The following is a 26,705-nucleotide window of genomic DNA, read 5'->3' on the forward strand; positions in this document are numbered from 1 at the left end:
TATGTGGCTCCAAAGCCTATTCACTGCGGAGGAGCGAGGCCACTGGGATACCTCCTCAGATGAAATTCTCAAGGGCCTGGGGACAAATACATTTCTAGAACCAACGAACCTCAGAAGAAACACTTACTTGCTGTCTGTTTATTCTGTTATCTCTCAAAATTTCCTCTATTTTTTTTTTTCCCAAAGAAAAGCGATTAAATAACAAAAAGACACATAAAAAGAGAATAAACAGTCCTTAACCCTGAAAGGAAAGACCAAGAGACTCACCTGCCATTTCAGTCTCAAAGAAGCCCACAAGCGACTGCATGAAGGACAGGATCCACCGGTCGGTGACATTGGGGCTTTCTCTAACTGTGTTCTCACTGTAGAGGAATTCCATTTCTTCTTCCTGAAGACAATTAATGAGACTTTCACATGCATAGTGAGGAAGTTACTACAGAGGTATAAACTATTTAAATCACTAAAACAGAAAGCCCCAGCAAAAAACCAGAAACAATTCCAGATTATTAACATTTCTGATATTCAGCAATATTATCCAGATAATCACTAACTTGGGACATCAAGTCTCCAATTCCTAATTATTACTATTCTTTTTTGGTAGGGGGATTGAGCGTAGGGGCGCTTAACCACATCCTTATCCCTTTTTATATTTTGAGACAGGGCCTCAAGTTGTGATCCTCCTGCCTCAGCCTCCTGAGTTGCTGGGATTATGAGTGTGTGCCATGTCACCTGACAATACCTGTTTTTTGAGTGAAATGGAAGAGAATTTAGAGAAAAACTACTTCTCTGCCCTAAAGAATGATTCTAAATTGAGAGACATTTGATAATTTTGTATATGAGTTAATTACTTTAAATCCAAGAAAGGAAGGACAATAAAACCTAGGACTGAATGTAGGATTGATTACAAACTGAAACCTAGTGCTGGGAACTATATGCATTCTTGGGCTGATTACCTTACCCAAAATATTCTATTCCTCCGTCCTCTTTGCTTTGCCCAAATCCTCCTTGGTCCTAAAAGCCCACTTCGCCTGTCCCTGCTCCATAGACCACATTCCCTGCACTTTGGTTCAGGCAGCAGCACCACCAGGCCAGCAGAGTGGTGAAAAGGTGGCCTCGGTGAACGAGCTGCCCCGCACTGAGAATCTGCTGATAAAACCACCATGCACCATTCTACAGGTGAGGCCCACGTCCCACAGGGGACCCCAGACGCTGGCTGCACCTTCATGCAGGCCTCCCCACAGCTCTCATGTCCCCGACATCAGAGAGGAGGACAGAGTGGCCTGGAGGTCCCCATGGAGCTCCACCACACAACTCAGCACACACACAGCCACTATGGCCCGTACCTTCTGGAGCCTCAAGACGTTTTGGATGAAGAAGCGGTACGCGTTGTACCACGGGAGCAGCACATCCTTAAGGACATCCCGCACGCCCTCCTCCTTAAAGCGGAGGTTTTCTGCCCTCACCACTGGAGAGTTAATCAGATATAATCTGGAAAAGGGAGAAAATCCACATGGCAAAGTTACATACACAGGAAACCAAATATTACTGCTGAGGCAAGATTAAAACCCACACTTTTGTACAAATGGGGAAATGATGAATACTCCTGAATGACCAGTTTAAAACTCACAAAGCCCTTGCTTTGTGTATAAGACACAGCAAGTTACAAAGGGGTCATCTGTTTGTAACCCCATACCAGAACATGGCACTGCGTCCAGAAGAGGAAGGCTGGCCTGATCCCCATCAAGAGACACTTCCTCTCTCCCATGGACACTGCCACACCCCCACCGCATGTGGACACAGGAGTTGAGAGAGAGCAACCTTCACAGAGCACAGCATCTGACATTTGGGTGGCAGAGTTAGGACTGCTAACCACCCTACAGGACAGTCCTCACTGTAGTTACCTAGCCTAAATGGTCAGTGCACCAAGGGCACATCTGACAGATAAATGAGTCGAGGGACAGCCCCTCTCACTGCTCCAGGGCCTGGGTCTTCTCTATGACATGGGGATGCTAAATGAGAACTCCAGGTCCCTTTCAACTGGAATACCAGGAGACTCACGATTATGGACATTTCAAACAGTGGCTCAAATTTCTCTAAAAGCTCGTTAATATTAACTTATTTGCTTTTACATAAATATATATCATATGGTTTTATAAGTGTGAAATTAAAACAAATGGTAAAAGAGAATTCTAATATGAACAAGACAGCGAACCTAGAAAGGATTTAAGTTACAGGCAACCTGCAACTCACCACAGGGGCCTGGGTAGCTCATGAAATCCCAAATGAATCCTTTTCCTCAAAAAGATCTCTAGGTTTGAAAATGTTTTTATTATTTAGAAAACTATTTTTAGGGCTTAAATCAACAACCATACCAATGTAACTCCCCATGTAAGAGAGATCCATGTTGAAAAGCATAACTATAAGCCGCACCTAAGAACTGTAATTAAGAGGATGAGACATGCCAACATAAAAATGATGTGCATGCACTGCTTCATACCTGAGGGCGTCAGCACCATACTTCTGGATGATGGACACAGGGTCAGGGTAATTCTTCTTTCGTTTGCTCATTTTCTGGCCATCACTTTTATAAAACAAAAAGTAGATGCCAATTAAACAAGTGAACAACAAGCTGACTTTAAATGTGGACATAGATGATCTGTAAAAAGGAATACATAAGTGCAAAGGGGAGGAGTGACTGATTTAGATGCAAGCTAGTGTGAAGACATACCTAAGGCTATTTGGTTGCTACCTTTAAATACTTTCAGAATGCTATGGTAAGTCCATGGGGAACCATCAGGCAGACTAGACCAGGAAGATATTGTCACATTTATCCCAGAGGAATAAAAACTTACTCACATAAAACTTAAACTCGAATAGAACTTATTCGCATAAAAGAACTGCACAAGAATGTTATTCACAACCACCACATAGTGGAACCACCCAGAGGCCAATCAAGAGGGGAAGGTTAAATAGACTATGGTACACTCATACTGTGGAACACTATTCAGTAACAGAAATGAATGAACTCTGATATGTTCAACAATTAGAAACCTCCAAGGAATTATGTTGACTGAAAAAAGCCAACTCTACCAAATTAGACAGTGTATGATTCTATGTATTTAACACTCCTCGAATGATGACATTTGGGAAGGAGAGCAGATTGGTGGTTGCTGGGGATTGGGAATGAGGGTGGAAGGTTGCCGTGTGAATGCAGTTATAAAGGGCATTAGGAGAGAACCTTGTGCTGTTGGAACCATTCACACTCTTGACTGTGCTCATGGATACAGAAAACTACACATGTGAGAAAACTGTATACTAGTAAATACACATCAGCAAATGCGTACATGTAAAACTGGAGAAATTCAGTGGACCACGCCAAACTCCTGGTTGTGATATTTAGTATTACAATATGGTTTCCAAATGTGACCAGTGGGGGAAACTATGCAAAGTATACAAGGGAGCTCCACCATTTTTCACAACTGCATGCACACCTACAATAATCTCAATAACATTTTCAGTGAGGGGCAGAAGCAGGTGTGAGGCTACAGCTCAGAGGAAGAGCATATGCTTAATACATGAAGCCCCGAGTTCAGGGCTCAAGACGTGAACTTAGCACTCATTTGCTCTGACCTTTAGTCGGTTATTTCTCTGTGCTGTAAGTTTCTTCATCATTGAAAAGGGATAACTACAGGACTCATGTGAAACAGTTCTGAAGATGGGCTGGGTGAGGACACACTGATGTACACAGGGTGCCTGGCTAAGACATGGGTGCACTAACCGTTAGGTGCCGTCCTCTTCCTCCTTCCAGCCACAGTGAAGCAGGTGGTCTGTGTGAGTAAGACACATACATGCCTCTATCTCATTTTATTTATTTTTATTCTTAATGAGCAGAGGTAATGAAAGCAAAGAAAAAATCAGAATCTCCTATAATAGTCCAAAGTTGGAAATGATACTCAGTGGGAGGCAGAGTCCCTGAGTGGAGCCTGATGTGGCGCTCACTAGTTCTGGTCCTGGACTTGTGGTTTCTAGACCCCCCGAGAGCTTCCTTGCAAGTTAAACAGAGATGAACAAAAATCCTTATTTTAGGACTGGAATGAGTCACTACACGGGAGAGTGCACCTGCCTTGCCAGAACAAGTCCATTCACAATCACATTCTTGAAAGGTGGTTGTCCAAAGAGGGCTGTGGCCAGCACCAGCAGGGTGTAAAACCTGAAGAAAAACAAACCCCAGCAATTCAGCAAGAATAGGAAGGAGTCCATGCACAGGAAAATATATTTATTCAATGGATGAATTTCTGTTTTTGATACAGTATACTTCTTGATAATCACACAAACCAAAGGTTCTTAGTTCTAGTTACATATCATAATCATGCAGGAAGTGCTGAAAAATAATAGGTATGCTAAACCCACTACAGATCAATCAAATTAGAGCCTCTGGTTTGCAAAGAAATAAAAGCCTCCAGCAATGCCCTGATCCTCCCTCTGCTACCAGGCCTCCCCAACAGGGAGTCAGTATAACCAGTTACAGGCAGCACGGGGGTCCCTCAGTATCACCTGAAACACCTGGTGAGAACAAGAAAAGATCTTACAGGACAAATAATCTGATGAAAAAAGATGCAAAAAGCATTCATACAAAGGTCAAAAGGTAGACTTCGGAATCTAGAAAATGCCTCTATTCTCTCAGATGCTGTGCATCCCATTCATGCACAGCTCCCCAGCTTGTTCCTTGTGAGAACTCTCACATCCCTGCCACCCCCCAGGGGTGATGCTCATATGCCACCCTGACCTGTTCCTGCTGTCCCAATACCTAGCATCCAACCTATTATCTTGTAAATACTCATTAAGCATTTGAGTAAATGAGTTGGAAAATAACACATATTGTTTTATATGACTTAAACTTCCAACTTAACATAGATGAATGCCAAAATGTTAGTGAAGTAATTCAAATTATAATACCATAGCTGTACTTCAGTGAGAGAATCCTACTTGAAGGGCAGTTTAGTATTCATGGTGGGCAGAAAGGACATAAGGCAGGAACAGAGGCTGTGTTGTTTGCCACAAGTCTGGCCAGCACCCAGGGATACCTGTTAGGCACTCAACAAAATCAATGAAACCCTTAAAGAGAGAAGGGGCATACCATCCTCTGGTTTGGTCAATGCCTTCGGCAATGAAGTCTGCAGGAAACGCATCCTCAAACTCCCTCTTGTTTTCAAACGGATAATGAACTTGAGCATAGGGCATGCTGCCACTCTCGAACCAGCAGTCAAATACTTCTGACACGCGCCTCAGTGATCCTTTTCCACAGCGTGATGGAATGGTCAGGTGGTCAATGCTGACATGGAAAAGCAGCACTTTTTATGCACAACAGAACTTGCAGTTTACTTGCCTCAGGAAACCCAGAGCTCTGGTAAGATACTACTCATGGGCTGTACAGCATGCTTGTACCGTGGTGGTCCCATACAACTACAAGGGAGCTAAAGAATTAATTCCTCCCTTAGTGGTGTGTAACAGTCCTGATGAGGACAATGCATTAGTCAAGTGTTTGTGGGGACACTGGTGCGAGCAAACCTAGTGTGCTACAAGATGTGTAAAAGTCATAAAAGTGCAGCACCTACTATTGATGATAACATGATATAACTGGTTTTTGCATTTACTATACTTTTTATTTTGGTAGTCATGGGGATTGAACCCAGGGGCACTCTGCCACTGAGCTGCATCTCTGCCAGCTTTTACTTTGAGACAGGGTCTTGCTAAATTGCCCAGATTGGCCTTGAATTTGTGATCCTCTCCTCAGACTCCTAAGTCACTGGGATTTTAGGTGTGCCATGACCAGGCTTGGCCTTCTCATTGTTATTTTAGAGTGTACTTCTACTTTCAAGAAAAGTTTACTGAAGCCTGTGATCCCAGCTACTTGGGAGGCTGAGGCAGAAGCATCAAAATTTCAAAGTCAGCCTGGGCAACTCAGTGAGACCAAAAGTACAACTTAAAAAAGAGCTGGTGACATAGCTCAGTGGTAGGGTTCTTGCCTAACATACATGAAGCCCTGGGTTCAAGTCCCAGTATGGTAAAAAAAAAAAAAAAAAAAAAAAAAAATTAACTGTAAAACAGTGTACTACCACGACCACCTACATCTTGTGTTTATCATATTTCTTGGTTGTATCAAGAGGCCATGTCAAGAGACTGATCCATGCCATCTGGGTTTGTGCAAGGATACCCCAGGGTATGTGTTCATACAAATAAATCGTCTAAGGATGCATTTCTCAGAACATATCCCATAGTTAAGTGAAGCCTGAGTGAAAATGCATTTGTAAACAGAAATGTCAGCCATTCTCAAAAGCTTTCAGAGAGCACCGTGCACTATGATCATCTGACCTTTCAATTGAGGAGGGAGGATTCACAAATAGTGCTTGCAGGTGCAACTCTGTAGTTTGAGAGGTATCATGTCTTAGTAGAAGGTAACGAGACCAAGTGAATCAATCATCGAGAAACTGACCTCTCTCTGTGGAGATCTGAGATCTTTGCTCCTGACAGTTCTTCAAGTTCTGCCATTGATCCAATGCAAACTACCTGTTAAAAATAAAGTTAAAAGAAAGAACTCCTTAGAGACAAAGAGATCTCATTGAGTTAATTTATGTAACCTTCCTGTTTAGTTTGAGAAACCTCTGATTTTCCTTAAAATCTCATTAATATACCAATCTGGGCTGAAGGACAGCTACCATCAACATGGCTGACTGTCCAAAAGACCACACGCTGATCTCTGAAATGGCAAGTGCTAACGTGTCTATCTTGTTACCTACCCCTATGATAGAGGGCTCTTACGTGGGGATTTTAAACACTAATAGTCATCATCTCAATGGGTAATTCTGGAGGGTTTACTATGTGTAAATTTCTGCCAAAATCATGGTGAAAGGCATAAGTGAAATGCTTCATACTATTGTTCTAAGGCATCTGAGTTTGTCCCTGGCACCTGAATCTAGCAGTTTAATCTGGAATCTTCCCAAGACAAAGCTAGAACTAAGTTAGTGTTCTTAGACCAGATTAAAATAATTAGCCTAAAAAATACAAGATGTTAGGATTATATCTGGGCAAGGAAGTGAGAGATGGGGCTTGCTGGGACACTCAGAATGGGGGGAGTCATCTGACAGGGTTTCTGCTACCTACAGGCACCCACGGGCTCTTTCCCTTCTTTCCTGTCCAATTCTCCCAAGTCTTCTGACTCAGTTACTTCAATTACAGCTATTTCTTAGGTCCCTAGAGGAAACTGACCAGCCCCCAGGGTGCTGTTGCTCATCTTTGCTGTAAAGCTCTCATCAATGGACAGAAGACCCTGTCATGAAAATATGTCTCTGTATCTACGCACATGCACGTGTGCGTGCACACACAGACGCAAGTCTACAAATGCAATTTTAGAAGTTTATAAAAGCCTACAGTACAATTTTTTTTTGGGTTTTGCTTTTTCATTATCTACGTTAGCTTAACCTAAGTTAATGCTATAACTTAATGCACAGAGGAAAAGATATCTGTGTAACACCAGACTAGAGCACTTAAAAATACAAACCATATTTTTCGCTTTATACAGAAGAAAATTTAGAAATTCAAATACTAAAAATTATTTTATGTCATGATTCTAGGAATGAATAAAGAGAAAAGATGAAATAAGGTGCAAAGAGAGAAAAACATTACTATACACCACATTCATACTGCAGGAACGAAGTGTGTCAGCAAAGTCAACACAAGGACACACAGTTCCATCTCACCTCCTCAAAGTCTTCACTGACCCACAGTGGGATGGGGGTACCCCAGTATCTGTTTCTGGAAATTGCCCAGTCACGTGCATCTTTCAACCAATTTCCAAACCGCTTTTCTCGCACAAACTCTGGGACCCTGCCATAAGCAGATTAGACAATTATTTAGGAATATAAGGTAAGTCAAAATTGTAAATTATATTCACATAAGCCTTGGTGAACCAGATGCTATGGAAACACGGAGGTCACCAGCAGGAGCATGTTTTCTTTTACTTTTCCCCCCAAGTGCTGGGGACTGAACACAGGAGTGCTCTACCTCTGTGCTATATCCCCGACCCTTTTTATTTTTTTAATTTTATTTTTCAAAAATAATTCTTAGTTGCAGATGGACACAATATCTTTATTTTTATGTGGTGCTGAGGATTAAACTTTGCCTCACCTGTGCAAGGCAAACGCTCTACCACTGAGATACAGTCCTAGTCTTCCTTTTTATTTTTTGAGATGGGGTCTCATTGAATTGCTAAGGCTGGACTTGAACTTGAGATCCCAGAAGCATATTTTTTAATGGACAGCACCAGCATATGTGATAGCCACTGACTGACCCAAAGCATATACACATCCCACATCCTCCTTGTCAACTGAGACCACCACAGACCTCTGACTAGCCACCCTGACTCTAGCAGCCTCATTCCAATCAATTCTAGTCTTCACATCATCTGATGACAGCAGCTTTACTAAAAATTATTAGTGTGAGCTCCCAATGGGCTGGGTAGTTGGAAGCTTCTCTGTGGCCCTCTGTGGTCATCCCTGACCTTGCATTTAGCCTCCAGCAATGAGCTAAGTTCTTCGGCATGCGGCTCCTCAACTGTCTCTGCCATTCAGCCTTCCTTCCCTCTGCCAACTCTACCACTACCAACACTTCTGCTGCCTTTGACTGGAAAAGAGCTCCTAAAATTCCTTAAGGTTCAGCTTTGCAGGCATCCTTCTAAGTGCAAGGCTCCCAGCACTGTTAGATTACGGAGATTACAAACAAATGAGACGGAATCGGAGCCTTCCATCCTAAGTGCAAGGCTAAGTCAGGGTAACGCTAGGCTCCTAAATACCCTCTTCTTCTCTTGGGCATTGCACCTGTCATCCTGTATTATACAGATCAGTTTATATGTGTACACTCCTTTGAGGCTACCTTATTCTATACTACTACCTTATGCATGAGGGGAACTAATGAGCTTGCTAGCTTTAAAAATGGAAAAGCTGCTTTTTAAAAAAAAAAAAAATTTTTTAGTTATAGATGGACATAGTACCTTTATTTTTTCATTTTTATGTGGTGTTGAGGATTGAACCCAGTGCCTCATGCATGTCAGGCAAGCACTTCTACAACTGAGCCACAAGCCCAGCCCAAAGAGCTGCTTTTTGAGAAGTCATACTTTGCTATAATGTATCAGAAGGTTATAGTTTCTAACCATTTTCTTTACTGCCCTGAGATCTCCTCAAATTAAATAAAATTTTTTGGTTGGGTTAGGTCCTAGTGGGAAGAAAGAAGTGAGACTTGAAACTCTCAGTGAAAAACATTCTTTGGGAATGCAGATTTGAACGTTGCTTCATTTTGCAAGGGTAGGTGGAAATGACATGTCATCTGTTCGTCAAACTTCTGGAGAGACAGTTTCTGTGCTTGGGTCTACCTACACCAGGGACTCAACAAGCACCAAAAATAGTTAAGTACAAAAGCCTTCTGCAGATACACCACAGACTGATGTTTATCCTGAGAATTTTTATTTAAGGTTAGCATACTGAGAGTAAAGCCAGAATTGTTCTTCTAAAGTCATTGTACTACGGAAAACACAGAAGTGGCCATTGCTCATTTCCATGGGGTTTTCCCTTACCCGCTGTATCAGGAGGATGTTATTCTTGTACATTAAATTATTTAATGTTCCTTCAAACACAGAACAGACAGCTATCATAATGAAAAATACAAGGTGGTTATAAAGTCGTTATAAAGCCACACTAACTACGAGAGCAAAGGGCTGTTTGAAGAAGCACCTCTCGCTGCTCACCAGTAACACAGGCCGTTGTTTTGCAGCAGCTGCTCCACCATGTGCTCCACCCGCACGAACCAGCTGGGCACTGCTTTGTAAATGAGTGGAGTGTCTGATCTGGACAGGCAGAGACACAGAGGAAGCAGGTCAGGAGAGACACAGGCACCAAGGCAAGACTTTTAGTCTTTTATTAATACGCCACCACCTACTTGGGACATATGTATGTATTTTATTTTATTTTATTTTTTGGGAATGGGGATTGAATTCAGGGGTGTGTTACACTGAACTACATGCCCGGCACTTTTTATTTTGAGACAGGGTCTCACTAAGTTGCTGAAGCTGGCCTCGAACACGGGATTTTCCAGTCTTGGTCTCCCAAGTTGCTGGAATTACAGGGTGTGCCACTGAGCCTGGCTAAAATTCCTTTTTATTACAGATGCAAATGTCTAAGTCTTCAAAATTGATCATCTTGCTGGGTGTGGTGGCACATGCCTGTAATCCCAGCAGCTCAGGAGGTTGTGGCAGGAGGATCACGAGTTCAAAGACAGCCTCAGCAATGGTAAGGCACTAAGCAACTCAGTGAGACCCTGTCTCTAAATAAAATACAAAATAGGGTTGGGGATGTGGCTCAGTGGGTGAGTGCCCATGGGTTTAATCTTCAGTATAAAAAAAGTCATCTCCATGATACTAAGAAGGGCAAAACCCAATAAAAGAACAAGACTTGAGGTGGATGTAGTACTGCACACCCTTGGGAGGCTGTGGCAGGAGGACTGTAAATTCAAGGACAGTCTTAGTGAGAGATTCTGTCTCAAAATAAAAAATGAAAAAGGCTAGGCACACAGCGCAGTGGTAAACCAACCACCCCTGGGTTCACTATCCAGTAAATAAAAAAAAAAAAAAAAAAAGAAAAAGAAAGAAAGAAGGAAAACCAAGACTAGAGAAACAGTTCTACCGATGACAGTTATCTAAAATGTGATGTGAATGTCAGCACAGACAGTGTGGGGACTGAATTTGAGGCCACTGAACATTGATTTTCATCCACATATTTATAGCATGATCCTGTATTGAGACAATATCACATTACATTTCTCAATAAATTCTCTTATAAAATTCTAGAGATGTTTGGCATCCTAAACAAAATGTGGCCACACAACATAAAATAGTACCCCCCTTACTCTCAAGGAAAGAGACAACTTTTTGCATTCATAAAACTCGCCTAAGAATAGGAGGGCAGTTTCTAAACACTAACTGCAGGACACCCATGAGATGGTCCTGTGAGTATGAAGGTATGGGCGCACACAAATAGTGTGACCAGAGTGTGACGCTCCAGCTACGGCAGGCTTCCCTCCTCTCACCTCCAGCAGAAAGGGTAGCTGTGCGTGAAGGTACCGGCAACAAGAAGTCGGCCCTGTTCCTTCAAGGTCCTGATGATATTTTTGTCTGCATCCTGTTAAAAAATTGGAAATTTAGTCATTAAAGCATCCTATCATACTTAGCGGCAACATCATTTTATTAGTAAAACCCAACATTTTGTTGTGACTTAAAGGCATGAATAAAATGTGTCATTTAAAAATACTCTGTTCATTTTTAGCCACATAAACACATTCCTTAGCTTTTTTTTTTTTAGGGCGGTGGGCAATGGGGATTGAACCCAGGGACATTTAACCACTGAGCTACAGCCTCAGCCCCTTTTATTTTTTAGAGACAAGGTCTCACTAAACTGCCCAGGCTGGCCCTAAACATGCTGCTCTCCTGTCAGCCTCGTGTTGCTGGGATCACAGGGGCACCATCACACCTGGCTCTGTAACGTTTAAGGTAGTGAAGTTTTCAATCAGAAACCATTACCCCAAGGTCACAAAGTTGCTTCATGAGACAGAGTCCAGTTTTTGACTCCTACCCCAAAACGAGAGCATGCTTCCTTTAAAGATATTACACCTCCTAATATAGCTGACAGTACTGCCTTTGTGTGATTTTATGCTGAAACAAAATAGAAACAAGTTCTTAGACGAATTACAATATAACTATAATGAGAGTGATTATAAGTTGCATTAATTTCCTTACTTGGGGGGAAAGGAGGATTGATTGATGAAATGTATATAAGACGGACAACCTTCTGAACTTATGGACTACAGACCTTCACGTACTGTCCTGTGAAATCTGTCACTTCTTCTGTGAAGCAGCCTGAAGCATCCACAGGACAAATAGGGAGTGAGTCTTTCTGAATAATGTTGAAGTCCATGCAGACCCGATAGTCATCCTGGAAAAAGAGAATGGAAGAGCAAGAGAAAAGAATAAAATAGTCTAATATGCAGGGAAGGACAAAAGCATGAAGTGATAGATTTACAATAAACCTTTTCAGTATTCTGATATATATATGTAATCAGTTTTATACTTTTAACCAAAGGTGATTCAAGGACCATTTAGGCAACTGGAGCATCACAGCTGATTATATCATCCAACTTAGTCTTCCCAACCATTATTTCACAGATCTGCCGTACATAGCAGAGCATTCATTGAGATGACAGAAGACACACATGAATGTTTTTAAAACTAAGTCAAATTTGATTTATAACAGCAGCATATCTACACATCTGAAAAACAAAGGCACACACAGGTATAAAGCACAATCAATTGCACCACAAGATGCCTGATATACATATGGCTGTGCATCCTGCCCAAGGATGTCCATGCTAATCCAAAAGCAAGATATTCACTTTGTAAATACGTAAACCCGGCCTCAGGTGGCAGAGCTTCCCTAGGTTACACCATGATGCTTCAGGAGTAGCCTTGAAGGGTGCTAACCATTAGAGCTCATGCCAGGCAATGCTGAGCACCTACCACATGAGTGCACTGAATCCTCACAGTGATGTGGTAAGGAAGGCAGATGGGGGTACAGGGTAGGTATCACAAGTGCTTCCCTTGCACACAGCAGTGATGACCTCCACTTTACAGATGAGGGGCTGACACATAAAGAACTCAGCTACAAAGCGGCAACAGTAGGATTCAAATCCAAATAGCCCACTTCAGAGTCTATAGTCTCCACCAACGTGCTAGGTTGCCTAAATATGAAATTATGGAGACTGTTAGACTGAAACCACACTGGTTTGACTCCAAGACAAGCTGGAAAGCTAATATGCTTCTCCCTGGAACTGTGTTCACGTCTCACTGTGCTGAGTTGCTTGGGTGGTGGGATGTGTGGGAAGGCAGAAACACACCTTCAGAGTACAGAAATGCTCTGTGCTCTGAGCACAGAAACAGGAAATATTAAGTGCAGTGCAAACAGCCCTCAGCCACTGTGATAAGCCAACAGCAGCCACTTGAATGGAGGTGGAACAGGTGATGTTCAACACAATGACACACTGTATTGCCATGTAAAGATGAAGTAAGTGGAAGGCCTCTTAGGAAACGTTTTCCAAGTGGGGTTAAAAGGTATAGTTTGCAGAACTGCATAGTATTCAGGACAGATAAGTGAGGTATAACTAAAGTTAGTGACAACTACCCACATTTAACAAGGACAGTCTGAACTATGATTCAAAAGCATGAAGCTTTTTCTTTTGGGGTGCTGTGACTCAGATACAAGCAGAAGTTGTATTTTTATTATCTACTATCAGTGGAGTAACCATACCAGTGGACACTAAACTTATTATATGTGACTAGTTCTGAAACTCTAATTAGTATTATTATGACCGTTCACAACAAATATGAAAGAATAAAGACATGGGAGGAATGCTGGCCTTTTGGAGGTTAAATGTCTGGCAACAGATCAGGATTTACCCCATCATTTCCAGAAATCAGTTCACAATGAGTGGAAACTGCAGATGCAAATTTTACAAGCCAGCTTGTGGGGAGTGAGCCAAAAAAGAGGCTGACTCCATGGTCCACGTGAGAGGAGCCTGATGAGACACATGACTCAGCAGCCCAAGAAAAGCAGCTACTGACATTTACTTCTCATAAGTAAGTGTGCAAGACTATGCTACTCACCGCTCCAAAGTAAGGGGCCTGATGTACAACGCCTGTGCCTTCTTCCTCCTTCACATAGTGGTCAACAAGCACAGTGAAAGCGCCATTCTCTTTACACTGCAAAAGAAAGGTTGGCAGGCATCAGGGAAGAAACGCTTCTGCATCAACAATGGGAAGAGCCTGAGAAAACCCTTCAGCATGTGAAATTTCTTTTTTTTTTTTTTACTTTTAAAATTTTGATTCATTGTACACAAATGGGGTACAACTATCATTTCTCTGGTTGTACACGAAGTAGAGTCATACCATTTGTGTAGTCATACATGTACATACGATGTTTGTCTTATTCTATTATCTTTCCTTCCTCTTGCCCCCTCCTCACCCCTCATTTCCCTCTACAAAATCCATCCTTCTTCCATTCTTCCCTTACCTCCTCCCCCACCCATTATGTATCATCATCTACTTATCAGAGAAATCATTCAGCCTTTATTTTTTTGGGATTGGCTTATTTCACTTAGCATGATATTCTCCAACTCCACCATTTACCTGCAAATGCCATAATTTTATTCTTCTTTATGGCTGAATAATATTCCATTGTATATGTATACATACCACAGTTTCTCTATCCATTCATCTATTGAAGGGCATTTAGGTTGGTTCCACAATCGAGCTATTGTGAATTGAGCTGTATAAACATTGATGTGGCTGCATCACTGTAGTATGCTGATTTTAAGTCCTTTGGGTATAGGCCAAGGAGTGGGATAGCTGGGTCAAATGTTGACTTCATTCCAAGTTTTCTAAAGAATCTCCATGAAACTAAACCCCTATCTTTCACCCTGCACAAAAGTCAACTCAAAATGGATCAAGGACCTAGGAATTAGACCAAAGACCCTGCACCTAACAGAAGAAGAAATATAGGTTCAAATCTTCATCATGTTGTCTTAGGGTCAGCCTTCCTTAACATGACTCTAAAAGCACAACTAAAGGAAATCAAACTAAAAAAGCTTTTTCTCGGCAAAGGAAGCAATCAACAAAGTGAAAAGACAGCCTGCAGAGTGGGAGAAAATCTTTGCCACACACGAGTTGAGAGAGAGTACTAATCTCCAGAATCTGTAAAGAACTTAAAAACTTTACACCAAGAATACAAATAATCCAATCAATAAATGGGCTAAGGAAATGAGCAGACACTTCACAGAAGATCTACAAGCAATCAACGGATATATGAAAAGATGTTCAACAACTCTAGTAATAAGAGAAATGCAAATCAAAGCTACCCTAAGATTTAATCTTACATGGGAAATTACTTTCAGAAATAGAAAAGACGGTATTATTTCAGGTTGGGAAGAAACTTGATGATCAAAGACATCATTTCTCTGGATAGGGGCTCACCACTTACAAATGATGTAATTATCTGAAGGCTTACAGATAAAAATTTCTAATTTCTCTGGCCACATAACTGGGCTTTTTCATTATTTTCCCAAGCCCCACCCTTGCCTGAGCAGGAATTTAGCATACAGCCTCAGAAAACATGGTTTTATAAATAATTCGCTTCCGGTATATTTCTAATCATTGCATGTGCTATGCTTCTCCTCTTCCTTTCAACCCAGTTCAAGTTACAGTCATAGACTGTAAACATCAAAGGGTACGGGAAGGGGAATCTGGCAGAATAAGCTCTACAGGTATGGACTCACTTTAAGACTTGGGGGAAATGTTCAATTTTATTTTCTTTATAGCAGCAACAATGTCAAATTAATACACATAATGCTACAAAACTTACTTTCTCTACCTTCATCTCTTCTTATTTTTTCCCATATACACTTTATTTTGCCCAAACTGGCCCTTTATTATTGTCCTACCTCTTCGCATTGGTAAAAAAGCACTTTTACAGGTGGACGCAGTGGTACATGCCTGTAATCCCAGCAGCTTGGGAGGCTGAGGCAGGATGATCTTGAGTTCAAAGCCAGCCTTAGCAAAACACGAGGTACTAAGGAACTCAGTGACACCCTGCTCTAAATAAAGTACAAAATAGGGCCGGGGATGTGGCTCAGTGGTTCAGTGCCCCTGAGTTCAATCCCCAGTATTTAAAAAAAAAAAAAAAAAAAAAGTACTTTTACAAATGACTTCCACATTAAATTTCTATAATCTTGTGAACAAGCTCTCAGATTCCCATATTTCAGAAATATTCTGGGGCTATTTATATTTCACAGGTGAACAAAGTCAGAATTATGATTATGATTAAATGGCTTGCTAGGGTTGTGGTTCAGTTCTAGAGTGCTTGCCTTGCACTGGGTTTGATTCTCAGCACTGCATATAAATAAAGTCCACTGATGACTAAAAAAAAAAAAATATATATATATATATATAAATATAAATGTATATATATTTATATATATATATATATAAAGATTAAATGGCTTGTCCAAATCACACCACTGCCATTGATGAAGTCTGGACCTGAAGCAAGGTCTTTTGGTTGCACATGCAATGTTACTTTCAACTACAACACAGCACTCTGCTTTGGAACTTCAAACCAAACCAGAAAAATAATCACAAATTTTTAATTACTGCCACTCAAATCGCCTTGAAATATTTTGGAAAGTATGGTGCTAGAGGTGTGTTTTCAACAGTTTAAACATGGGGAGAGAATATGTGTGTTCTCAGAAGCAGAGTTAAGTCCAAAAGTATCTTACTTGGTCTAATCAGATGAGGAGAGCCCTCTCTGTGTCCGCGGCACTAAGGATACAGTGCAGAATTCACTCATGCCACGGCTGCCATCTCCTCAGCCAGGTGAGCTCCCGTGCTGGCCCTCAGGCAGCACTGACATCACCGCTTCACTCGACATTGTACTTTAGGTACGCATCATGATTTTTTTTTTCCTGAGGCATATTATTTAAAATACTTGTCTAAGGCTGGGGTTGTGGCTCAGTGGTAAAGCACTTGCCTAAGTGTGAGGCACTGTGTTGGATTTCCAGCCCTACATATAAATAGATAAAAATAAATTTCATTGACAACTAAAAAAAAAAAAAAAAATTTAAAAAATTAAAACAAAAACAAGCACCTGGCATGTGTGAGGCACTGGGTTCGATTCTCAGCACCACGTATAAATAAATGAATAAAAATAAAAGGAAAAAAATTAAACAAAAAAAAAAAATTGCCTAAAATTCACTGGAGTTCTTAGGTATTTCAGGAAGATGATTTAATAGATAGAAGTTATTCAACTTAATTGATCATGTACTGAGTGCATATTTTTTTAGACAGACCTCTGACTTGGGCTGAAGTTCCTCTCTAGGGTGCTCTTGTGTGCTTTTCTAAGAGGGCTGAGCTCTCCTCTAGTTCTCAATAGGGTCTGTGACTCAGAATGGTGAAGAGTCACTGATTGGGGGTAAGAGGTTTTAGACAAACAAAATGTTCAGTCATACAAGAGAAGAACGTAGTCAGGAGGTTTTTCAAAGGAAAGACCAGGTGACTTTTCAGACAATGCTTCTTTCAGAAGGCAGCAGAGTTCAGACTGAGGGATAGACTGAATTTAGCAGATACAATGAAAGAAAGGGAGGATATTTAAAATGGGAAAACTTCAATGACAAAGGAAAGGAACACTTTGGGGATATGGTTAGGAAGAATGTCTGGCACAACAGGCTGGGGAGCAGGAGGGTTCCTCCTGAATATGGGGAAAGGACTCAAGGCTTGTGGGAGGGACGTGACAAAGGCAGAGTACACAGGAATGTGAGGCAGCAACTCCAGAGTAGGAAGGACATTAAGCTGGGGGGAAATGTGGGAAAATGATCAGGGTAGAAAAACAGAGAGATGACAGATGTACTGTGGACAGGACCCAAACGACAGAGGTTACCAATCTCAACCATCTCTCCCTGGGTTGACTGTGAAGAGCAAAGGGGTCAGCAGATGTCAGCAGAGGTCCAGCTGATCTAATTTTCACACAATGTGTGATGCCAGGCCTGACATATTGCTCATACCCAAGACCTTAAAATAAGGACCAAGGAGGATTTCTGCTTGACCTTGTTCTTTTGGTGGTGGGTGTGATATGCAAAGAGACCTCTGGATTTTCCATTGTCAGAAAACAAATTCCATATAAAACAGTTTTTATTCTTAAGAAAACTAAGGTGCTAAACCTAAGAGTTTCACCATGGTGTGTAGATTTTAAACTCTATCTAATTAACTTCTGTCCTTTACACACAATGTTTATTTTGAGCACTATCTTTTTTTTTTTTCCTTATTGTGAAGTGAACCTAGGGCCTTGAACTTCATAGGCAAGTGTTCTATCACTGAGGTATATATCCCCAGCCCTCTAAGCAGTATCTTAATTTTGTTGAAAACCTCAAAAACTTCCCTGGTAGACTATAAACAATACATATATACATATATGTATCTAACCAAGTGAAAGGTCACTGCTTCTACAATGTGAGAATATTATTTTAAAAATTCCCACATGAGCTGGGCATGATGGCACATGCCTGTAATCCCAGTGTCTCAGGAGGTTGAGGCAAGATTGCAAGTTTGAGGCCAGCCTTTAGTAAGGCCCGAAGCAACTTAGTGAGACCCTGACTCAAATTAAAAAGGGCTGGGGATGGATATAGCTCAGTGGTAGATTGTCCCTGTGTTCAATAGCCAGTAACAAAAAATAAAACACCCCCACAAAAAGAAACCAAACCAAACCAACAAACAAAAAAAAAACATCCACGTGTGTGTGTGTGTGTATGTGTATGTGTGTGTGTGTGTGTGTGTGTGTGTTGCTGGGGATTAAATCCAGGGCCTGTGCATGCCAAGTGAATACCACTAAGCTACGTTCCAGACCTTCCCATGCCATTTTAATAATTAAACAAGAAGGCAACAATTTAATTTTGTTAATGCTAAATCAGACTGTGGATTCGGGCACACTCACATGAATAATCCAACAATAAGAATTAAATCCACTCATCTCTTTGCTCCAGTTATCAAAGAAATGATGGAGAGAGCCCTGCCATGGTGTTCCCTAAGCTCACCTTCACAAAATAGTCGAACAGAGGCTTGTATTTCTTGCCTTTGAGAGAGACACCAGGAAATCTGGAAAAAGGAGAAATGCAAATTCAGTTAAGTTGAAGAAGTAAGGCTGCAGTCACACCAGGTCACCACCCTCACTGGTTTCCTGATCCTTAGTCATGAAAGCAGAATGTGTGACCCGACATACTCAGTACTTAGGACTCAACTTGAAAAGTACAGTGGTAGATAATATAGTCTATCTCTTTAAAACTAAATTCAGACACACATACATACCCACACATCAACTACTGAATAATTACCTCTCAAGGACCTCATAGTCACTCTCCATTTTATAGAGGGCTGACAATCTGGCTTCCATTAAAATGAGAAATTTTCCTCTGGCAGCATCTATGAGAATGAGAGAAAAGGTGGGACTCAGTGATATTCGACAGGCTGGCTCTGGAGACACGCATCAGGCATATTTCTTTGCCAAGGAGTTCCTGTGCCACCAGCAGTGTGCTCAGGACTCTGGGAACATTGCAAAGAACACTGCAGTACAGTGCTTTCCAGACGTGCATCAGACACAGACGTTAAAGGCATGTAGGCAGCTGGTTGGTATTTTAAATCTCACCCATATCCATTTGAAGGAAGTTAGTCTTATTTTCTCCTTCTGCAGGTAATACTTAAATATCATAACATTAACAAATCAAATTGCTCAACAAGTAAAAGTTCCCTGTAATCTCATTCTTTCTCAGATATCCTCATTCAGGTATCTCTCCATCCAGATTTTTTAAAGTATATTCTAACAAACAAATGAATATGCAAATGTGTAAGTTCTTTTTTTTTTTTAAACAATTATGAGGCAATACTCCACAGTTTTGCAACTTGTTTTCACTTAATATATTGTGAACATCTCTCTATATTAGCACATATAGAGCTTTCTAATTCCCTTTCTTTCACCCCCAACCCCTTCTTTCTTCTTTTGCAGTGCTGGGATCAAACCTAGGGCCTGTGTATGCCAGGCAAGTGCTCCACCGCAGCCCTCTGATTCTTTTAAATAGCTCCATTGGATTTTACTTTATAGAGGTACTACAGTTATTTTTAACAAACTGAATAATAAAGACTTAACTTCTTTAAACATCTTAAATTTTAGTCTGAACATGGAGGTAATGTGTGTATCTGTGCACATTTAACATAAGGATTTCTGGAGGATAAAACTTGAGGAATAGAAAAGGTGGAACAAACAAAAACACATAAATTCAAGACTATATTTGACAAACTGCCCTCCAAAAACCCAGGTCAACATAAACTCCTATCTGCATGGTATAATAAGTAGGATTTACTATAGCCTGTGTTAAATATTCAGTTCAGAGTAAGAAAAAAGGGAGCCTATGGATCATTGCAAAGGTCTTTGCAATTAATTGAAAAACTGCTACAAATAACGCTGCCACTCCCAACTCAAACCTCGCAGCAGCTTTGTTGTAAGTGGAGTCCACATTTTCTGATAAAGTTCAGATATACAGTCTTCCAAAACAAGAGTGGGATACCTGCTGAAAGCTCCTTCAGATGGCCCCTGAGGCTGCTGAGCTCACTGCCGACACAGGGGTCATACATGCCCCTGAGAAGCAGTTGTGAACACCTGGCCAGACTCCTGAGTGGACAACAGCTTTTGCCAAGAGGAATCACTGACACCAACTTGGTTCTATTCACTGCTAGGGAAAGACCAAATTCAGAGCTCTCCTCCTTTTTTCTAACTTCCAGTTGTTGCCCATTTCTTAAATTCTTCCCTTGCCAGCATGAGCTAGTGGGAATTGAGTTACACATAACTTTTCACATGATATAGCTGATAATATGGTTTTATTGTTAAATCAATTTAAGCTTCTGTAAGTGGCATTAAAAACATTAACAATGTATGAACATCACTATTACCTATATCCCAAACAGAAACTCTTTACCCATTACATGACACCTCTCCCTTGTCTCCTAGTCTCTGGCAAACACCACTATACAAGCTCTTTGAATGTGATTATTGGAGATACCTCAGATGAGTGAAATCATACAGGTCTGTATCCTTTTGTGACTAGTCTGCTTCATTAAGCATGTTTTCAAGGTTCATTTCCGTTAGCGTGTATCAGAATTTCCTTCATTTTCAAGGACGAATAATATTCTATTGTATGTAAATAACTGTATTTTGTTTATCTAGTCATCTGTTGATAAGACACGTGGGAAGAGGCTGGGTTGTAGCTCAGTGGTAGAGTAATTGATTGTATGCGTTAGGCCGGAACTTAAGCAGCTGCATAGGAAGGAACGAAACAGCTAGCAACCCACTGCAAGTGTGGAGAGCAGGGGCATCAGGCAGCCTGAGTGCACCAAAGAACCAATCAGACGCCGGCAGATAAACCTCAGGGGCATCTTCCAACTGCCCGTCAATCAACTGAGTCCCCAGCCAAACCTGGGGTACACCAAACCCTCAGGCCTTCCCCCACTTATTCTGGCCTATAAAGACCCTGGGCAGCTGGAGCCACGTGCGATTTTCTCCAGCTTTCCACCCTGACCTTGGGGGGGGGCGCGTTGGGGGCTGGGCTAGGAATTTCGTCAGAAAGCCAAATTTAAATAAAGCTTCCTCCAGTCACATTTTTTTTTTTTTTGTGGTACTGGGGATCGAACTCAGGGCCTTGTGCTTGCAAGGCAAGCACTCTACCAGCTGAGCTATCTCCCCAGCCCTCTCCAGTCACTTTTAACCAATTCCTATTTGGCCATCCGACCTCACCCTCAAGCTTACAATATGTGTGAGCGCTACATATAAATTAAAATAAATATATATATATATATAAAGATGAAGATATTTGGGTTGCGTCCATCTGTTGGCTACTGTGAAGATGGGTATTGCCAGTATCTGTTCAATTCCCTGTTTCCCAATTCTTTTGGGTAAATATTTAAAAGCAAAATTATTGAGCCAGGTGTGGTGGTGCATGCCTACAATCCCAGTGACTCCTGGGAGGCTAAGGCAGGAGGATCATAAGTTCTGGGCCAGCCTCAGCAGCTTAGTGAGCCCTAAGCAACTTAGCAAGACCTTCTGTCTCAAAATAAAATATAAAAAGAGCTATGGATGTAGCTCAGTGGTACAGCATCCCTGGGTTTAATTCCTACTACTAGTACCACCGCCCAATGAAATTATCAGATCATAGGGTAATTCTAGGTTTAAGATTTTGAAGAAATTTCATAAAGTTTTCCACAACAGCTATACCACAACTGTTTTTCTGGCAAAAGTCTTTTTTTTTTTGACAGTACTAGGGGTTGAACCAAGGTGTTCTACCACTAAGCTACATCCAGCCACCTGTCCCCATTTCATTTTGAGAAAGGGTCTTTCATTAAGTTGCTGAGGCTGGCATCAAACTTGCAATTCTCCTGCCTCGCCCTCCCAAGTAGCTGGGATTACAGTGTGTATTACTGTGTCTGACTGGCAGTGGGTTTTTCTCTTCTGTTTCATCTCCCTCCCCATAAGTTATCCAAATCTGAAGGTACATTAATCTACAAAATACTAATTTCTTTTTTCATGTAAATCTCTATGGAAGAACCTAGCGGAGCCCATAACTCTCTATCAGGGAATATTTGAAAGGCACAAAATTCTCATATTCTCATACTGATTTATAAAAGTCAATGTGATGTCATGTTTTTGAATCTTAGACTCTTCATCTGTAATAAGGACATGAGGTATAAAAGCACCTTACAAACTGGAATTATAATAAGACTTTACTTTCTACTTTTTTATATTTCAGTACTACTTTAACTTTTTTGTGTTACTTTTTAATCAGAAATAAAAGAATCTCAGAGGCTACCTTTCTGATTAAATAAAATTCTTTCATTGTTTTGATACCAGGAATTGAACTCAGGGAGGTTTTACTATTGAGCTAAGTCCCTGGCACTTTTCCTTTTTTTTCCCTTAATTTTGAGATAGGGTCTCACTAAGTTACTTAGGGCCTTGCTGAGGTGTGGAAGGCTGGCCTCGAACTTGTGAGCCCAAATGGCTGGGATTACAGGTGTGCACCACCATGACTGGTAAAATAAAATTTCTGTGGAAGAATTTTTACTCCAAAAAGAAATACAAGTTTTCAAACTTTTCCAAAATAAAAAATTATCTTATTCATATTTGTCACAAGTAACCAGCTTCACACTCACCTTTAATCTTCACATATTGCATATCTGGGTTAACACAGAGGGCAAGATTACTAGGCAGAGTCCAAGGAGTAGTTGTCCAAGCAACTAAGGATATACTTTCATCTTCTTCCAAAGGGAAAGTTACAAATACTGAAGGATCTTGAACATCCTGAAATAAATTGAGGTAAAGTATTGTTTTACAAACCCACAACAATGGACATAAAATTAAAAGAAACGGATCCTAAACAGGACTAAAATAAAATTTCAGAATAAAATGAGCTCTCCAAAGAACCATTTACTGCTTGGTGTGGTGCTACATGCCTGTAATCCTAGTGACTTGAAAGGCTGAGGCAAGAGGATTGAAAGTTCAAGGCCAGCCTCAACAATTTGCCCAGGCTGTAAGTAACTTAGTGAGATCCTGTCTCAAAATTAAAGAGTGGGCTGGGGACTTTGCTCAAAGGTAAAATGTCCCTGGGTTAAATTCCCAGCCCCAAACCAAACCAAACAAAATAAACCAACCATTCACTGTAATTATAAAAAGAAAATTCAAAGCAAGAAATTCCACATAAAATTTTTTCAATACTTAGCTGGGTGTGGTGGTACACACCTATAATCCCAGTGGCCCAGGAGGCTGAAACAGGAGGATCAGAAGTTCAAGGCCAGCCTCAGCAATTTAGCAAGACCCTAAGCAACTTAGTGAGCATCCATCTCAAAATAAAAAATAAAAAGGGCTGGAGGTGTAGATCAGTGGCAACTTTCCTCTGGGTTAAATCTCCAGGACCTTCCCCCTTTGTTTTTTCCCTTAAAACAAGTCTTAATAATTAGAAGTCACAAATATAAAATATTTTAAACATCGAGCAACTTTTAAAAATAATATATGAAAAGGAATAAAAGAATGGAGGCTTCACTGTTACAATGATCTCTTTTTATAAGAAAACTATGAAGGGCTGGGGATATAGCTCAGTTGGTAGAGTGCTTGCCTTGCATGCACAAGGCACCCCCCAAAAAACAACAAAAAACCCATATAAACAAGCCCATGAGGAGTTAGGTCAACAAAACAACTGATTTAGAAAATAGGTATCCTGGGGCTGGGGTTGTGGCTCAGCGGTAGAGCACTCATCTAGCACGTGTGAGGCAGTGGGTTTGATCCTCAGCACAACATAAAAATAGAATAAATAAAATAAAGGCATTGAGTCCATCTACAATAAAGATATATTAAAAAAAAAAAAAAAAAGAATCCACAGGGGGCTGGAGTTGTAGCTCAGTGGTAGAGTGCTTGCCTCACCTATGTGAGGAAATGGGTTCGATTCTCAGCACCACATATAAATAAATAAAATATCCATTGACAATTAAAAAATATTAAAAAAAAAAGAATACATAAGGGTTGTGGTTACAGATCAGTGATAGAACACATGCTTAGCACAAGTGAGAGGCATTGGATTTGATCCTTAGTATCACATAAAAATAAATAAAATAAAGGTATTGTGTGTATCTATAACTTAAAAAAAAAAAGAAGAAAACTGGGTACAGTGGTGCATGCCAAAAAATCCAGCAAGACTTAAAAGGCAAATATCACCATGTGTGAGCTTTTAGCAGATCTTAACTCAAAAAACAAAAAACCTAAAAACTAGAAACCTGGAATCATTATGAGGTAATTAGAAATATAAACACTAATGACATTTAGAAACTATACACTTGCAATGAGAATGTTAAAGATGATTGATGATGACTATGTTTAGGTGTGATAATGAATTTAATATTAAAAAATGCAACATTAAAAAAGATCCTTTATCAAAGACCTATGCTGGAATTAAAAGAAAATTTTTTTAGATGTTGACAGACATTTTTATTTTATGTGGTGCTGATAAATGAACCCTGTGCCTCATATGTACTAGGCAAGCTCTACCACTGAGCTATAACCCCAGCCCTAAGACATCATATAATTTTCTTAAAATAAAATCCAGGGCTGGGGTTGTGGCTCAGTGATAGAGCGCTTGCCTAGCATGTGTGACGCACAGGGTTTGTTTCTCAGCACCACATATAAATAAATGAATAAAATGAACGTCTGTCAACATCTAAAAAAAAAAAAAAATAACAAAAAAATGACATGATATCTCAAATTTGCTTCAAAATAAGGATGGGAGGGGGACAAATGAGCAGGAAAGTATACATGGATGGGGCAGGACTGGCCACATCCAATGGTTGTTAGGTTGCCAGAAGGGCATATGGGAGTTAAATCATTATTAATATACCATTTTGATCTACTTTTTTTATGTGCTTGAAGTTCTCCATATTCAGGTGTGTTTATTCATTTATTTTTTGTGGTGCTGGCGAGGGAACCTAGGGCCTCCCACATGTTAGACAAGAGCTCTAACACCGAGGTATATTTCCAGGCCCAACTGTTTTTATTTACTTGTTTGTTTGATATTGGGGATTGAATTCTATGGCATTTCCACGAATAACATCTCCAGCCCTTTTTATTTTTTATTTTAAGACAGAGTCTCACTAAATTGCTAAGGCTGGCCTTGAACTTGGAATGCTCCTGCCTTAGACTTCGAGTTGCTGGGATTCCAAGTGTGTGTGACCATGCTCAGTTCAAATATTTTTTTGTTGTTGTAGATGGGCACGATACCTTTATTTTATTTATTTTTATGTGGTGTGCTGAGGATCAAATCCGGTGCCTCACACATGCTAGGCAAGTGCTCTGTCACTAAGCTACAGCCCCAGCCCCAAAGTGTTTTTAAAAAGTAAGTAAAATATATTAAGATTCTGACAAAGCTCAGGTAGTATATTATTCCCTATACTTTTAAGTGCTTGAAATATTTTATTAAACAAATACAATACAACATGAGCACAATTACAAGGAGACAAAGAGGAATCATCACATTCATCTCACAGGATTCGCAAAGATCAAACGGGATATGTGAAAGCATCCTCTAGGAGGACATATGCTTCTGAAATGCAGGTTCATTAACATAATTTCCAAACCTGGGCCATGAAACAAGACTTCCGAACAAGTTAAGATCCTTTAAAAACAGTGTTAGATAAACTTGCGAAAATGAAAACACTTCCTATAGATACACGTGAAGACAATGAGTGTTTCAGAAGACTCCCTGCCATTCACCATCTGTCTAGATGAGGTAAAGAAGATCAGAACGACTGAGGTGTCTCTGTCACACCAATGATAGCTGGAGATTCATTTCATCAGAGCGCACGTCATGATGCAATTCACCACCCCAAACTGAAATTTCTTTCCAACACCTTTAATGAATGATGTTACCAGGTTCCAGATATGGCACAAAGTCACCTAAACTGGTACCCATTAATTATGGGAGGAGGAAAGTATGTCAAAGATGGATTTATTAACTGAAGAGAAGCATACAAATATTGTCAAAACAAGCAAAATCGATTACATTAAAATACCTCAAAAGTCAAATGTAAAACAAAAAAAACCAAAACACCTCATTTTAATCTTAAAAGAGGCTTCTTTTGGTGACAGGTAACATCACCAGTATTCAGTAGTGACCAATGCCAAGGCTGACATTCCATGTCGGGGCTACCTGGGAATACTTGAGGATGCTTACAACCACGTGACCTCCACATGCATGACTGGCACTGAAAGGTGTCTCAGCACTTCACATACCTTATAATTCTGGTGGGACTCAAAGTTGGAAAGCGGAGTGTTGCATGCGGTGGAGAAGGGCATGACTTTCACACCTCGGTACACAAGGCCTTTGTCATAGAGTTGTTTGAAGACCCACCTGGCAAGTTAAGAGATAGAGTTCCATAAGTACATAGCAAAAGTCTGTTTCCTCAAATGCTGATCCTTTAGTTTTCT

At 40.6% G+C, this 26,705-nt stretch overlaps 1 protein-coding gene across 1 annotated transcript in view; it reads right to left on the minus strand.

Annotated features, from left to right (window-relative positions):
* The window catches only part of IARS1 (isoleucyl-tRNA synthetase 1), a 63,140-nt gene that overhangs the window by 25,089 nt on the left and 11,346 nt on the right, over positions 1–26,705 (minus strand). Inside the window, exons 6-20 of the mRNA XM_079109455.1 lie at positions 26,511–26,628; positions 22,889–23,036; positions 19,030–19,117; positions 18,733–18,793; positions 13,760–13,855; positions 11,913–12,035; positions 11,134–11,225; positions 9,797–9,895; positions 7,758–7,884; positions 6,494–6,567; positions 5,138–5,332; positions 4,124–4,210; positions 2,498–2,581; positions 1,344–1,488; positions 268–388 (exon numbers count right to left, since the gene is read on the minus strand). Of these exons, the coding sequence (XP_078965581.1) occupies positions 268–388; positions 1,344–1,488; positions 2,498–2,581; positions 4,124–4,210; positions 5,138–5,332; positions 6,494–6,567; positions 7,758–7,884; positions 9,797–9,895; positions 11,134–11,225; positions 11,913–12,035; positions 13,760–13,855; positions 18,733–18,793; positions 19,030–19,117; positions 22,889–23,036; positions 26,511–26,628 (1,658 nt within the window). The remainder of the gene's footprint in view (positions 1–267; positions 389–1,343; positions 1,489–2,497; positions 2,582–4,123; positions 4,211–5,137; positions 5,333–6,493; positions 6,568–7,757; positions 7,885–9,796; positions 9,896–11,133; positions 11,226–11,912; positions 12,036–13,759; positions 13,856–18,732; positions 18,794–19,029; positions 19,118–22,888; positions 23,037–26,510; positions 26,629–26,705) is intronic.

Source organism: Sciurus vulgaris (assembly GCF_902686455.1).
Source record: "Sciurus vulgaris genome assembly, chromosome: 13".
NCBI lineage: Eukaryota > Metazoa > Chordata > Mammalia > Rodentia > Sciuridae > Sciurus > Sciurus vulgaris.